The 14,257-nt window shown below is 36.1% G+C and overlaps 2 protein-coding genes across 2 annotated transcripts in view; one reads left to right on the top strand and one right to left on the bottom strand.

Moving 5' to 3' along the window:
• The window catches only part of LOC105195607 (retinol dehydrogenase 12), a 117,635-nt gene that overhangs the window by 21,927 nt on the left and 81,451 nt on the right, over nt 1-14,257 (bottom strand). The window lies entirely within an intron of this gene.
• LOC105195608 (guanine nucleotide-binding protein G(o) subunit alpha) overlaps nt 1-14,257 on the top strand; it is a 32,766-nt gene that overhangs the window by 11,312 nt on the left and 7,197 nt on the right. Inside the window, exons 3-5 of the mRNA XM_011161103.3 lie at nt 5,474-5,516; nt 10,442-10,583; nt 12,120-12,280. Of these exons, the coding sequence (XP_011159405.1) occupies nt 5,474-5,516; nt 10,442-10,583; nt 12,120-12,280 (346 nt within the window). The remainder of the gene's footprint in view (nt 1-5,473; nt 5,517-10,441; nt 10,584-12,119; nt 12,281-14,257) is intronic.

The following is a 14,257-nucleotide window of genomic DNA, read 5'->3' as shown; positions in this document are numbered from 1 at the left end:
TCTAGAGCGCCAAAAGTATTTCCACGGAAATAGACGGAGACTGAGCTGGAAAAATGAATCAGCTAGGGGGTTTCTCTTTCTCGCCTTCTGTCCGATCTCCGCGTCCGGGATAGCTGTCAGGACGTCTGACGGAGGATGTCGGGAGAGAGATCTGATATTTGCCAGGACACATACTGTTGCCACGTGTCAGCGTCCCTCGGGCTGCGGGACGCCAAAGCTATGAAATTTTCAGTCGACAGAGAAAGTCTATCGTCACAATTTTTTTTTCCAAGCTAGAGGCACACAGATGACACGCTGGATAATTTGGGAACGTGGTTCTCAAACGTGCCATTTTATGCTCGTTTCAAGCCAGATCTCGCTCACACACATCAGAGAAACATTTATTTTGGTATATCGTATACCAGACGCGGAACTTAATGAATTTTTTTTAGACGAAGAAACGTTTCGGACATAATTCGAGAGAAGATGTACGCTATTACTGTTTCATTAACTTACACTGATTGTGAGAGAAACAATATCTTACAAAAAAAATTTTACTTAACACATAAAAAATTATTTATTCGAGGGCTTATTTACTTGCAGTCAAGTGAAAAGTTTCTTAATTGAAATATTTCTGTAAATAAAATAAAGAAATAATTTTTATTAAAATAATTTTTTCTTGCAATTATAATTGCAAGAAAATATTTACTATTAGACTATTTTTATATTCAAGATAATCAGATTTTTTAAATCTAAGAAAACGATTTAATCAAGTTTGATAATATTATTAGTTTACTTGTAAAATTATTATTTAAATGTAAAAAATATAAAAATACAAAATTACATACTTAAGATAATATGCGTATGTACTCAAAAATAAATATTTTTTACTTAAACAGAACAAACAAATGTTTGTTTAAAAAAGTGTGGTTTTAAGAAAATGTATTTTTTTCATTAAAAAAATTTTTCTCTCATTGTCAGATTGCAAGATTATTATATTTATACACGGAAAAAATCGTTTTACCGCAGCATTTCAAAATTTAGCAAGATACAGATCAGAAAATAATTCAGTTGAGCCGCGAAAATATTTACGTAGGACGCCTAAGAATAATAATGTTACTAATAATACTAAATAGTTTTTACATTGTAGTCCAAGTTAAACATCCTGTGCAATTGTTTAAATAATTTAATTGATTATAATTTTCAGATCTGTATTCAAAATTGTTCTCCCCGCGTAAACTTTTGTGATCCCAAGAAAGAGTATCAATAACTACAGGTGCTACAATACTGTTGTTACCAAAATTAGAATGTCAATGAAACAAATTGTTCGTTCCGTTGACAGTTTGAGATGGGATTAGAGACTGAGATTGGATCCTCCCCCGATTATTAATGATGAATTCTTATGACTCATGTTCGGCGAGTTGCCTACCGAGGAATGATTAACGATGATTATACACGTAGACGAATAATAATTACAAAATCTGAGATTCATTTGCCGTCTATTCACGAATGTATTATTACGCGTCGATAAATTTCATATATTGTATCGATATTAATGAGGCGAACGTCACGCAGCATTTAATTGCCCCCTATCAAATTTTAATTATGTTTTAATATGCACATATTACCGTGCTACTTGTGCCTCTGATTCGAAGTCTTAATGAAAAATCCTTCGCTGGCCTTCGCGCTATAATTAGAGGCAAAATCAGTGCGGGGGTGGTATAAAATGTGCCGGCGTATTGTCTCCGTTTATCTATCCGCGTGCTAATTGCTTCGTACGTTTTCAATTTACTTTCTCGCCTTTTCTCGCTTTCCGTTTCGCAACGGGATATATACGCGGTGTCCGAGATAATTGTAAAATCTTAATTTTACTCCTTTTCCGGATCGGCCTCGCGGCTTCTTAATATTTAACACTAAATACTTTAGTACTTTGAATTTGTGTCAATATTCTGTGAAAAAATAGTTTTGATTTTAAATGACAAATTTATTTCTCGTGTAATTATAAGCTTACGTTTGTCAGAGGCTCATTTTTTTTTTTAATGACGTTCTTCTTCCGGGGGACGCCTTAAAATCGTATTCTGCGTTAACTCCGAAATGCGACGTGGCGAGCATACGTGGAAGATACGTTTTCTAGCGAAATATGGGTCCTGTTTATTGGTGTAACCAGTGACGTCATTCGCCGGCGGAACGTGCGTGCGTATGTACGTGCGCAAATTGGCTGCGAGTATTTTCATCCGATTAATGGTGCCTCGGCTGCGAAATACAAACGCATGTTGCGTATTTCAAGGCGACGGCGCAGGGCGACTCTATGGCGTTAAATGTCAGCGACTGAGACGCGTGTTTGTCGCGGTGCGCAGCGTGTCATGTAGACGGAGGGTTAAAAATGCGTGAAAAAAGAGGCAACGTTGATCTCCTTTTTTTTTATTCTACTTTTTAAGCTTAAAAAGAACCCTTCTTCAAATATTATATTTTTATTTCGTTACTATTTTTTTTCCATCTCAATTTGTCCGTTTTTAAATTAGCCAAGAGAAAGGGGATTTTATCTGAATTTTCTCATTTCGATATTGCTATTAAATTGATTTTCTGAGATTTCAACCAAGCAACTCAATTTTGAATATTTACAGAGAAATTACAAAAAATATATGATTTATTTTGTTCTTCCATTTTCCAATTGTTTTATGTAAGCACATCGAGAAATCTTATGAGGGAACATTTATAAGAATTAATTTACATCGATGATACCTGTTCCGAAAATCCCGAAAATTTTTTCGAACAATGTTAAGCGTACTTTAAAAACAGCATCGATTGCATACTGTAAATACGTGTACTGATGTAAAATGGCAAAGGGCACGGTATATTTGCGCGTGAAATCGGCCGAAATGTTAGAAGGGCAGTGTAATAAAATACAATTTATTGCAGCCTGTAAATTATAACAACGGTAAAGTGATTTTCCGTACGTTGAACGTTGCATTCAATATTTAATTACGTTACGGTTAATATTTCCATTTTTCGCACACATAACGTCACTATATATAAACAAAGAAGGGTGTGCTGTAATTTACGATATAAGCGAAAAAAGCAAAAAAAATTCTTTCCTCCAAATTAAGGGTATAAATACATATAAAAAAAAATCTTTGCTTTAAACCTATTAAAGAATCGGACTTTTTTAAAAATATAAATTTGCAACTTGAATGATTAAAATATTATCATTGCTTTTTAATAATTAGCCGCTAATGAATAAAATAATATTCCATTGATAAATAAAAATTCAATGAAGCTTTCCATCGTAATATTTCATATATTCAAATATGAATAAAATATTTGTTTTTTTTTTTTAATAGTACAATATGATTATGGATGGCTTTTGTATTACTAACATGTTTACGTAAATTTTAAAATTTCTCTGATTTTTTGATTGCCTGTGTTTAATATAAAAAAAAAGCTGATATTAATTTTCTCTTGTATTAACTTTTCATGAATATTCCTATGGTTAATTCCGTTCTGATATAGCGTCAATGAAGTGTAAACAGTTTCTTGTCTCCCGCTACTCTGTGGGCACTCAAATTTATCTGAATTTATCTCGGTGCCACATTTATCGCGTTAATGGTGGGATAAAGTCATCCTCACACGACGCGCGAGTTTTCCGCGATTAGGGCAAGGTGAATGAAAACGCAGCTGCCAGGAAGTATCGGCGTGCATTTCTGGACCGGATTCGAGGATAAACCGATCATTTGCAGCGCCACAGAGAGTTTCCATCGCGTAGTAAACGGCGGCTGACAGGTGCCAAATTTTACCGCGGCGCTATAGTAAACGCACGCTGGCTCTAAATCATACTAAAACGGTACAATAAACCGCCGTATGAATAATAAGCGCTCCCGGAAGTGTACAGGTGCAGCGCAGTAGCGCAGGTGATGGAATTTAACTGGGAATTACGAAAGTTAGCTCGGAATCTGATACAGGAGTTATACCGGGATATACAGTTTATCTAAAGTAAATAGAGAGGCCCCGGGTTTATTTTACTCCATTTTATCAGAGCGTAACGCCTACTTTGCCGGTTTACTAAAAAGCGACCGCTCTCCGCTGGAGTAAGATAGAACTCGCAATCAGAAGCGCCGGTTAGAAGTCAGAATACGGCGGGCACGATGATTTCGGATTCGAGTTCTAGACAAATTTACAACTCGCTTTGGCTCCGTTCGGTGTTCTACCGCGGCAAGAAAGCGAGATAAGGATCATCGTCGGCGTCTCCAGTTAAACTCTATTCTTCTTCCCGGTCGCCGTTTACGGGGCGCTCTCACTCGAGATCTCACGGCGCATTCAGTTGATACTAAACGCGCTCTAGCCGCGTTGAGTAGCTATTATAGACTGCTACTTACGCTGGGAGTGCTTTTAAAAGCTGGGAGAGCGGAGGCTTGCGGTAAGCAGGAAAAGCAAGTTCCGTCGACGTATCCGGTTATATAGAGCGACATACTTCGCGATAGCTCTCGCGACTCTGCCCTAATGCGTTCGTTGATCCGATTTTAGTGATGCTCGCGCGAGCATCGTTATTCCCAGGAAATTATTAACGGTAAATTATAGTTTAACGTCCACGTAAATGTGTTGCTTTCTTTTCTCTGTGACCGAGTAAACGTGCAAGATAATCTATCATTGCAGCACCGAATACACGTTCTTTGACGAATTTTCAACTTCGAGCTTTCTTTCATGCATAGAAAAAAATCAGTATCAAATCAACAATTATATTCTTATACATATTAAAAAGAATTTTTTATGTTCAAATATGTATATTTTAACATTATTTCCTTGATTAGAGAAAAATTTCCCAAGTTTAAAAATAAATTATTTTGCACTAGATAATATTTATTTAAATCAAGAAAAATATGTTAAAATAAATATAGTTATTTGAACATAAAAAAACTTTTTTCAGTGCTATATTTTTTCAAGCAAAAATATAAAATCTTCTTGAGAGAACTTGATAATCTTAGACATGCTAAACTAACTTGTTTACATGAATAAATCAATGTCTTCGTGAAAGCAAATTGTGTCCGTTTAAGAGTATCAAATTCTTTCAAGAAGGTTTTATGCTCTCGCTACGTGAGAATATAATTGATTCTTTTCTGCGTGATAATTTATGCCCACCAATGTAGATTAACTTATTTTTTATCTTTTTCTAGTACTAAGAATGAGAAAAAAAAATAAAGAGTGAATCAAACCAAGATCAAAGACCGTTAATCTACATTGATAGAAACGGACATTAGTGGGCGAGAATTATTTGCCACAACTTTTCAATATTTTTGATACGAAACGTAGAAGATGGGTTCGGAATCACGAGCTCTCTAAGTAAATTTCGCTTGAATTAAGTCAAACGGGAATAGGAGGCTTATCATCTTTCCTTTGTCCAACGCACAAAGTTCATTTTGCAACGTAATTCGGCGATATGCAATCGTGAGAGACCGATTTACCCTCATTTTATTAACGCCCTCTCTTTTCTGTTTTTCAGGAGCGGGCGAGTCCGGCAAGAGTACGATCGTGAAACAAATGAAGTGAGTATAATCGCTTAGCGCCTCGCGCTATATGAGCTAATTATCATTTGAAGAAGGGTGGGAGTGGATTCTATTATTGAAGCGAGATTACATCCATATGTGTTGTTTATTCAACATTTATCGGCCATTCCCGATTACCAGTTAAATTAAATCCAAATTAATTATACAACAATTTCCAATTTACATTTGTTAGTTTCGAATTTGGGGAATAAGCTCATTCTGGCGACTGCGAGAAACAAAGTCCCTGGAGTTTACAAAAAAAAAAAAAAAAAAACTAGTGTATTGCGTTTACTGATCGCACGGAAATCAACTTGGAATTATAGTTCACGCAGTCACGAGGATGATTCATCCGGCTCGTGCGTGTACGTGCGTAATTAGGCGAATTTCGAGGCGTTACCGACTCGTTACACGAGAGTTTAACGGCTCTTCCACTGAAAAATGAGACGGCACGAAGAATGCGACAAGAATAGGTCTTAGGTACAATGGTACAATGCGGCGTTTGCAAGTCTTATATTCTTTGATGTTCGCGACGTCACGGAAATGCTAATTTGTGGACGCTCATCAGTCGCTGCAGGCTGATCACGAGAGATACTTTCCCACGCTCCTTTCCTAGTCCTCGAATGGACCATCAGATTTTTGTATTTTGGAGTTCAGCTTTGATTGTCATTCTTGAGAATTCTATCCTATAAATCTACGTTTTCATTGTTTAATTTATACACTGAGATAAATTTTTTTTTAATGAGAAAGATACATTTTCTTAAAGTCACATATTTTAATGCAAGCTTCCGTTTGTTCTGTTTTAGTAAAAATATTTACTTTTAACTAAATAAACATATTACCTTAAGTATAACATTTTCACATTTAAATAATTTTACAAAATAAGCTAATAATATTATTAAGTTTAATTAAATTGTTTTCTTAAATTAAAAAATTTCATTATCTTGAATACAAAAATAGTAAATATTTTCTAGGACTGCAAAAAAAATTATTCGATTAAAAATTATTTCACTATTTTATTTATATAAATATTTCAATTAAGAAATTTTTAACTTGACTTGCAAGTAAATAAACCATCAAGTAAATAATTTTTTTTTTGTGTTAAGTAGAACTTTTTTGTTGTAGGATATTTTTTGTCTCAGTGTAATATTCTTTGTATATAATCAGCATGTCTTTATGTAAAAAAAAAAGAAAAAAATGTATCATAAAAACGTTTTCCTTTTTTAAAAAAAAATATGATACATAATAAAAAATATGTATATAATAAAAATATGTATCTTTATTTCTTTCTTACTCTTTATTATTGTTAGTGGTAATTTAATCCTAGTTCCCTTTAGCTTTGCCAATTTTATTGTTAATAGCGATCGAATCCTCGTTTAATTGATTTTTTTTTATGGCGAAATTTATTCCATCCAAAAACGGTGCTGCTAAAATTTCAATGACATGACTTATAGTTGGCCGGAAATGAGTCAGATCTCTAATTTTAATTAGGTACGTTTCAGTTTGCTTACTAAAAGTTAAATGACTTAAATCATAATGCATGCCTATTTGCTCGGGAATTAAATTGTTTGAGATGTTTCACTGTAAGGTATTTTTCACTCGCAGTTCCGCCACTATGTTAAATCGCGATCATAATCCAAATCTTTCTAATCCAATAAAAATTTTATAAAAAATATATATAGTATACATATGTATATATGTAACAGTCTTTTGACTATTGTTGTATAAAAAGAAAACGTATTGGTCGATACTACCGATAGAGAAATTTACGTGAAAAAATGTTTCATGTACAGATTTGACACGTTTGTTGATTACATCTATTATATCCTATATTAGTATTATCAAAAGGATGTAACGTTTTAATTAAGTAAATCTCGTGTCGCGTTTACAACCGGGTGACCTCTTTACTTGCTGCACTTTGCGCTGATGCGTAATTTCCTGAATTATCGTCGTCGCGCCTCGAAAGTAAGCAGAACGTCGGATAATAACGCGTGTCCATCTCTCGCGTGTGCGAATAATAGATTAATCTTTTCGCGTCCGTGCATCGGCATTATTTCGAGGCAAACTGTTGCCTCGCCTCGGCGAGATCGATACTCGCAATGTTACGATACGCTCGCGCGTATCCGAGGGCAGCAGCTGTTCCGTGATACGCGCGCTCGTCCGAGATGTTAGCACCGTATTCTCTCTCTCTCTCTCTCTCTCTCGCGTAGATTAGCATATTCTCTCTGTGGGGCAAGTCTCTCTTCCTGTGACCTGCGTCATGAATGGGCCCTGTTCAAGGGGTCCCACGAACAAAGTTACCGCTGTGCGTGCTCTCCCGACGGAGGGGAAACTGTCAGTCGCGAATAGGGATGCTCCTCGTATCTCGATAGAGATATTTTCCTCTGGATTCTCTATATTTTTGCACTTTATCTTCCAAGTTAATTAGATTTCTTTTATGAAAGCCGGTATTGGATAAAATGTATTAGATAAAAGCGCCGGAGATCTTTGCCGTACCACTATTCCGGAATATTATTACATCTTTATGGAACATCTTATCAATGTTACGTTAGGGAAAAAAAAGGAAGAGCGGCGGAAAGCATGGACGGTACGGTTACTTTAACCCTGCTGTTGCGTTCGGATCTATTTGTGATCTAAAATGTGTTTTACTTTCTTACTAGAATTTCATTTAAAAGCTCTTTCTTTCCCTTATTTGACGAGGCTTCGCTCGTTGATGCAAAATTTTTTTTTCCCGCAAAATAATACGTTTCTCAATTTTTTAAAACTTTTTTTGATCACGTTGAATGGACACGATCGTACGGTAAATTCGAGCAGAACAGCAGGGTTGAATTGCATCGCGTTACTCGGTTGTGTATATATTCGACGTCGTGAATACCTGGCGGAAAACTATGGATTCGTAATGCCCTCTCGAAACAAGGTTCTTTACGTACAACCGCATCTCCTGTACACCGGTTGCATAATTTATGGATGCGCATAATGCAGCAAACAGTCGTAGTCCGCCTGAGGCTGAAGTACGAGCGAAGCGTGATTTTATGTACGCACACTCTTACGCGGCCGGTTTTCCTTCTCGCGTGCGAGCGACCATAAATCTAGCGGTGTGTGCGTGCGTACATAGAGCTCTCCGTGCCGTCGTTAATATCGTTACTCTCGAAACAGCGGGCGCCGTTTCACTGTTTCTGTACCATTTATTAACGTAATGGACAGTGCAATATTCTTTGTCGGGATTAATACGCTGTTAAATGTCGTAACGTTCGCGCACGACGGTCGCCTCGATGAGAATTACATTAGAACATGCACAAATTATAATTAACATTCGTTAATTAAAGCGTCTGAGCTGCACGCTCTTGGGTTCTTTCTTTTTTCATTTTTTTTTATTTGAAAAATCTGAAAATTAAAGCCGGGAATACATGCACACGTCTTGATATACCCAAAAAAATTATTTGATTAAAAAAAAATTTTGTGCATTGTTATACGGGTAAAGAAAAGCTTCTTTGATTTGAAGAAATTTTTTGGTCGTTTCTTTGATTAGAATTAAAGAAATAGTTTGGTTGTGAAATGCAAATTTTTCTTTGAATGAAAGAAATATATTTTTAAAACTAGAACAATTAAATTATTTCTTACATTTCTATCAGTATTTTCCTCGAATTAAATAATCATTTGTTTAAGTTAAACAAATAATTCATTTTTTTAAATCAAATAACTTTTATTTTCTGTAAAGGTACTTTTACTTCAACTTAAAAAATTATTTGTTTGACTCAAAGAAATTTGTGCATTGTTACACGGATTGAAGAAAAGTTTCATTGATTTGAATTTTTTGCTTGTTCCTTTTATTAGAATTAAAATAATTGAGTGCGCAATGCAAATCTTTCATTAAATGAAAAGGATATATTTTTAAAACCAAAACAATTAAATTATGAGTACTTTCTTGGAATTAAATAATTAATTGTTTAAATCACATAAATAATTTGGTATTTACTTTCGAAAAAGACTCATAACGTAATTTCTTGAAATCAAATAAATTATTCTCTGCAAAAATATTTTTACTTCAATTAAAAATAAAAAACCAAGTTAAAGAAACGATTTCATTAATTTAAACATAATTTTTCTCTGGATGTAGAAAAATTGCTAAAGTACTTTGATCTCGTATAAAAATATAGCATAAAAGAGAGTTAATTAGTGTTATAAGTGTTTAATTAACTTTTTATATATTTGTAAAATCTTCCGCCTTTCAGATACACATGTAAATTCAAAACTCACATTCTTTTGTTTTTTTTTTATTTTATACAAATCATATCCGGAATATTTTTGCAAGCGATTATATATAGAAAAGTATACTTAACCGCGCCGGTACGAACATAGATCTATCCCGCGTAATACTACACCGTGTTTTCATACGTATACATAGCGCCGTCGACTCTATAATTCACCTGTGTTGACTCCGAACATTGTTACGATATGTATGGGCACTCATGTAAGTCACGTAGTACATGTAGCGCGCGTTGCGATTCATATATGCGTTTATACAGGGCGCACACTACGGGGCATATATTAATTCGAGCCGTTGCGCACGTGACACGCGTATATTATAGCGCGACTGCAAACTCCTTGCCGAGAGGAGTCGGGGGCACTTAAAATCAAGTGGAACATCCGCGCGTCTATTCACTCGAGCATCGTATCGGATGAGTGCAAGTGTATCGATATTACCGAAGTGCCTCGACATTCCGCTTTTTCAGAAAACCGCTTGTGTTTTAAGTGTAGCCCCTTCTATTAGTATTTTTTAAGTAAACGTTGCCTCAAACTAATCACCCTCCCTCCCTCTCCCCGTCCCATGTCCTAATATTTACGGAGAGAGGAGACATCCCACATGCGTGTCCGATGTCTCTCGCCTCGCCTCGCGGAGACGTGCTAACGCGTGCTTCTGCTTTCAGAATTATCCACGAGAGCGGCTTCACGCAGGAAGACTTCAAGCAGTACAAACCCGTCGTATACAGTAACACGATACAATCTCTAGTCGCTATTCTCAGAGCAATGCCTAATCTGGGCATCAGCTTTCACACCAACGAGCGAGAGGTAACGTGCACTTGTGTCTACTCGAATGCTTCGGTTAGACGATAAGAGTTTGTTGTCACGGGGGAGAGATTCCGTCCAACTATAAATTTGCAACTGCGACACGCGTGATCAACTGCCACGCGCATAGAGCCACTTCGAAATAGCTCGAGCCTGCTAATTTCCAGTTTATACGTTTGACACACATTTGCGTTTCATCGAAGTCTCATTGTTTTGTACTCGCCGCCTTTGTTTCATCAAGCCGATGTGTGTTACAGTATATTTATTTATTTAGCGCAAAGGAGATACGGCTCCACAATTTTCTCAAGTCAACTTCACAAAGCTGCTTCGGCTCTCGCTATTAGTTTGAAAACGAAAACTATCGCGCGCCGCAAAAATTTACCCTATACTTCAGTTGCAATTTATTAACGCGATATGCCGCTCTCATCCATATTTTCGAGGATACGTCTATACACGTGCATCGCTCATTTAATTTCAATGAAATGTCAACTGCAAAATTATGGAAACGGTTCAGTAACACGCATATCGGTCGTATACATCTCGTATGTTATTTAAATGTTGTGTATCGACCATTTTAACTCGCGAGGCATGACATGACATCCAGAATGTGGTTTACTACGTGCCAACGGTTATCTAATGAATGAAGCATTCAACGGCGAATCATAACGTGTTGCCTGGTTGATTAGCCGTCTAAAGCGCGATCGCGTAAGGTGATCCGACTTGTCGGATGCGTGCCACCCCCACCCCCAAGATCGTACGAATAATCATTGACCATCTCTCCTTAATACGCGCTTTATGACTCTTTGCATGTTCGCGCGGATTATAAAATAATTGTATCTTATAGAGGAATTGCAAAAAGTACTGTCATGATTATATTTTTTTTTTACGTTTAAAATATAGAGAGAACGATTTTACTGAAGTATCTGGAAATTTAGATACGGATCTGAAAATAATTTTGTTGGATCACCAAAATAATTATGATGGACGTTCAAGCATGACGAGAGCAAAAAGTTTCGACATTTCGGCAACCAGGTTGAGCGTCCTACATAAATTGTTTTGGCGGTTCAACGAAATTATTCAGATCCGCATCCAGACAAAATTTTTTAGATACTTTAGCAAAACCATTCATTCCGCGCATATAATATTAACGTATAATATTAATCAATATTATACATATATGTGCAATATTAATCGCGTAAATAATATTGATTTTAAAAGGAAATTAAATTCCACTTGACACCTGTGTAAATTATATATCGCAGGGAAAAATTCCACTAATTATTCCTGTTAAGTAATTAGATATTGGGAATACTCCAACGTACGATTAATATTTATTTAATATTACGATGTTATTTATCGTAATACTAAACAAATATTAATCGCTCGTAATATTTGTTTAATGTTGCGATATTATTTGTAACTGGAAATTAATGTGTTCGGCAAAGACTGGAGCGCGCAGCAGCAGGCTTTGCGATTCAATCGGCGCGATGAGCGTAATTATTTCGAGCGTAAGGATTTACATATTTCCCGTGGTTGCAGACGGACGCAAAAATGGTATTTGACGTAATACAAAGAATGGAAGACACGGAACCCTTTAGCGAAGAACTGCTGGCGGCTATGAAGAGGCTGTGGAACGATAATGGGGTGCAGGAGTGCTTCGGCAGGAGCAACGAGTATCAGTTGAACGACTCCGCGAAATAGTAAGTAGCGATCATTCCTAAAACGATCGTCTTTCGAAGAATTTAAATGTCCCGAAATTTTCTGACGTTCCAAAAAACAATTAATGACTGTATTATCGATATATAATAATCCGTTCGATTCCACTGCAAAATAATACCATTGAAAATAACGTTTGCAGATTATACATATATATGTATATGTATATAGAGAGAATGTTTACGAATTTGAACTATATTATTTAATCAGGAATTATTTCCGGCAAAAACGAAAGCTTTTACCAATGAGGCTTTTTTTTGTATTCATGCGCGATTAATATTAATGCGCGAGAACAATTTCGACTTTGATGCTTTTTGCGCCGGGGAAGGTATTCGGGGCTTGAATTTCACTCTTGAGAATTCGCGTGTACGAAAGGGCGGAGTATGAGCAAACCTCATCCTGAACGTGAGACTTGTCGTTCCTCCTCTCCCTCTCGGTGCGTTTCGCAGGCATATTTCCGCGCTGCCCCCTTCGCTGGATATTGATTTTGCAGTAGCGCTTGCATATCTCGATGTAGCGCTGTTTTTCCAATACTTTCATCAGTTATCTGCGCCAAGCATACGTTTTTTTAAATTTTTTTATTACGGGATCCTTTGATGAGTGCACGTAATAATGATTGCGGATCTATTCCTCTCGATAAAGTCGAATTAACGACACTCGACGAGCCGATCGCAAATAACGTGATTAAAAAAAAGAATGAGTTTATTTTTTCCAACATTATCCGCAATGTAATTATTTTCGCGAAAATACACAATTCCTCTATCTTTTTTTACTTTTACAATAGGACTGTGGGTGAGGTTGAAAATTAGCGCATTCGTTTGAACAAAAAAAAAAAAAATAAATAAATAAATAAAAGATTAAAAAGGGGACTAGCTCTAAATTTTAAATCTAATTTATCCGGGATTTTTTACCCATCACATTTCAATTCATTTTCATAATCCAACGCGAAATAATTTCTCATGAGCTCTGTCCTCTCTTTCTCTGAGGGATCCCCCTTATTGGACACTGGAAGGGAAATCAAAGCGTTGTATAAACAAGTTGGTCACGAAAGATTTAATCGCGCAGGGTAGTATATGTATGCCACGTCGTCGTCAAGTGACCACTGTTGCGAGGTCCTGTCGCTGACTATTAGCGGCAGGATCTCCGATTGGAGCGCATATACGTGTTCTGCCGTCTGCACGCAATACGAGAGGCGACGGTCTTTTTCATTTTTTTCCTTCTCGACGCCACGGGACACACGTCGTTTTCTGGCGCCGTTCTTAGCTTTAATAAACCGCACTGCGGTTTCGCACCGGGTTCGATATCGCATACAGCATACTTATTGCACACGCAAGTGCGCTTTCTCTCTCTCTCTCGCCATCGCTTAATATATCATTCACCAAGGAGACCCTACCGCCCCTAATAAACGTGTATGACGAAAGTCGATGCCTTTTCGATAAGAGCGGTGATATTCGCGGCTGAATGCAAAACGCGAGTCCATTTTCCGAATTATATTAATTATTTGCCAACATCGTACAATATCTCATGATATTTTTAATAATAAATCTGAGCACAATAAAAAAAGAATTTGGTAATAGCTACCTAAATAAAATAATGCTAATTAAATATTTGCTTAATATAACCAAAGATAATTTTACTTTTCTGAATATTTAGCAAGTATCAAATTTAGTAACATTCACAAAATATTTAGACAAGTAAAATTATTTTTGATTACACAATAACCAAATATTTAATTGGTATTATTTCACTCAACATTTGGTAGCTATTACCAAACTCCTTTTTCAGAGTATATACAGAAACAAATTGCTGTTATAGATCTTATTGCATTATGTTCTTCCGAGCCAACACAGAGAAAAAAAATTAATATCAAATTAACAAATTATTATCTCATATATGTGCAAGAATATAAAATCTTGAAAGAAGATGTTGATAATCTTAAACAGACGTAACTTGCTTAAAAT

The sequence above is a fragment of the Solenopsis invicta genome, chromosome 4 (assembly GCF_016802725.1).
Source record: "Solenopsis invicta isolate M01_SB chromosome 4, UNIL_Sinv_3.0, whole genome shotgun sequence".
Taxonomy (NCBI): domain Eukaryota; kingdom Metazoa; phylum Arthropoda; class Insecta; order Hymenoptera; family Formicidae; genus Solenopsis; species Solenopsis invicta.
Note: the sequence above shows the minus strand (reverse complement) of the source record. Positions and strands in the feature narration are given on the sequence as shown.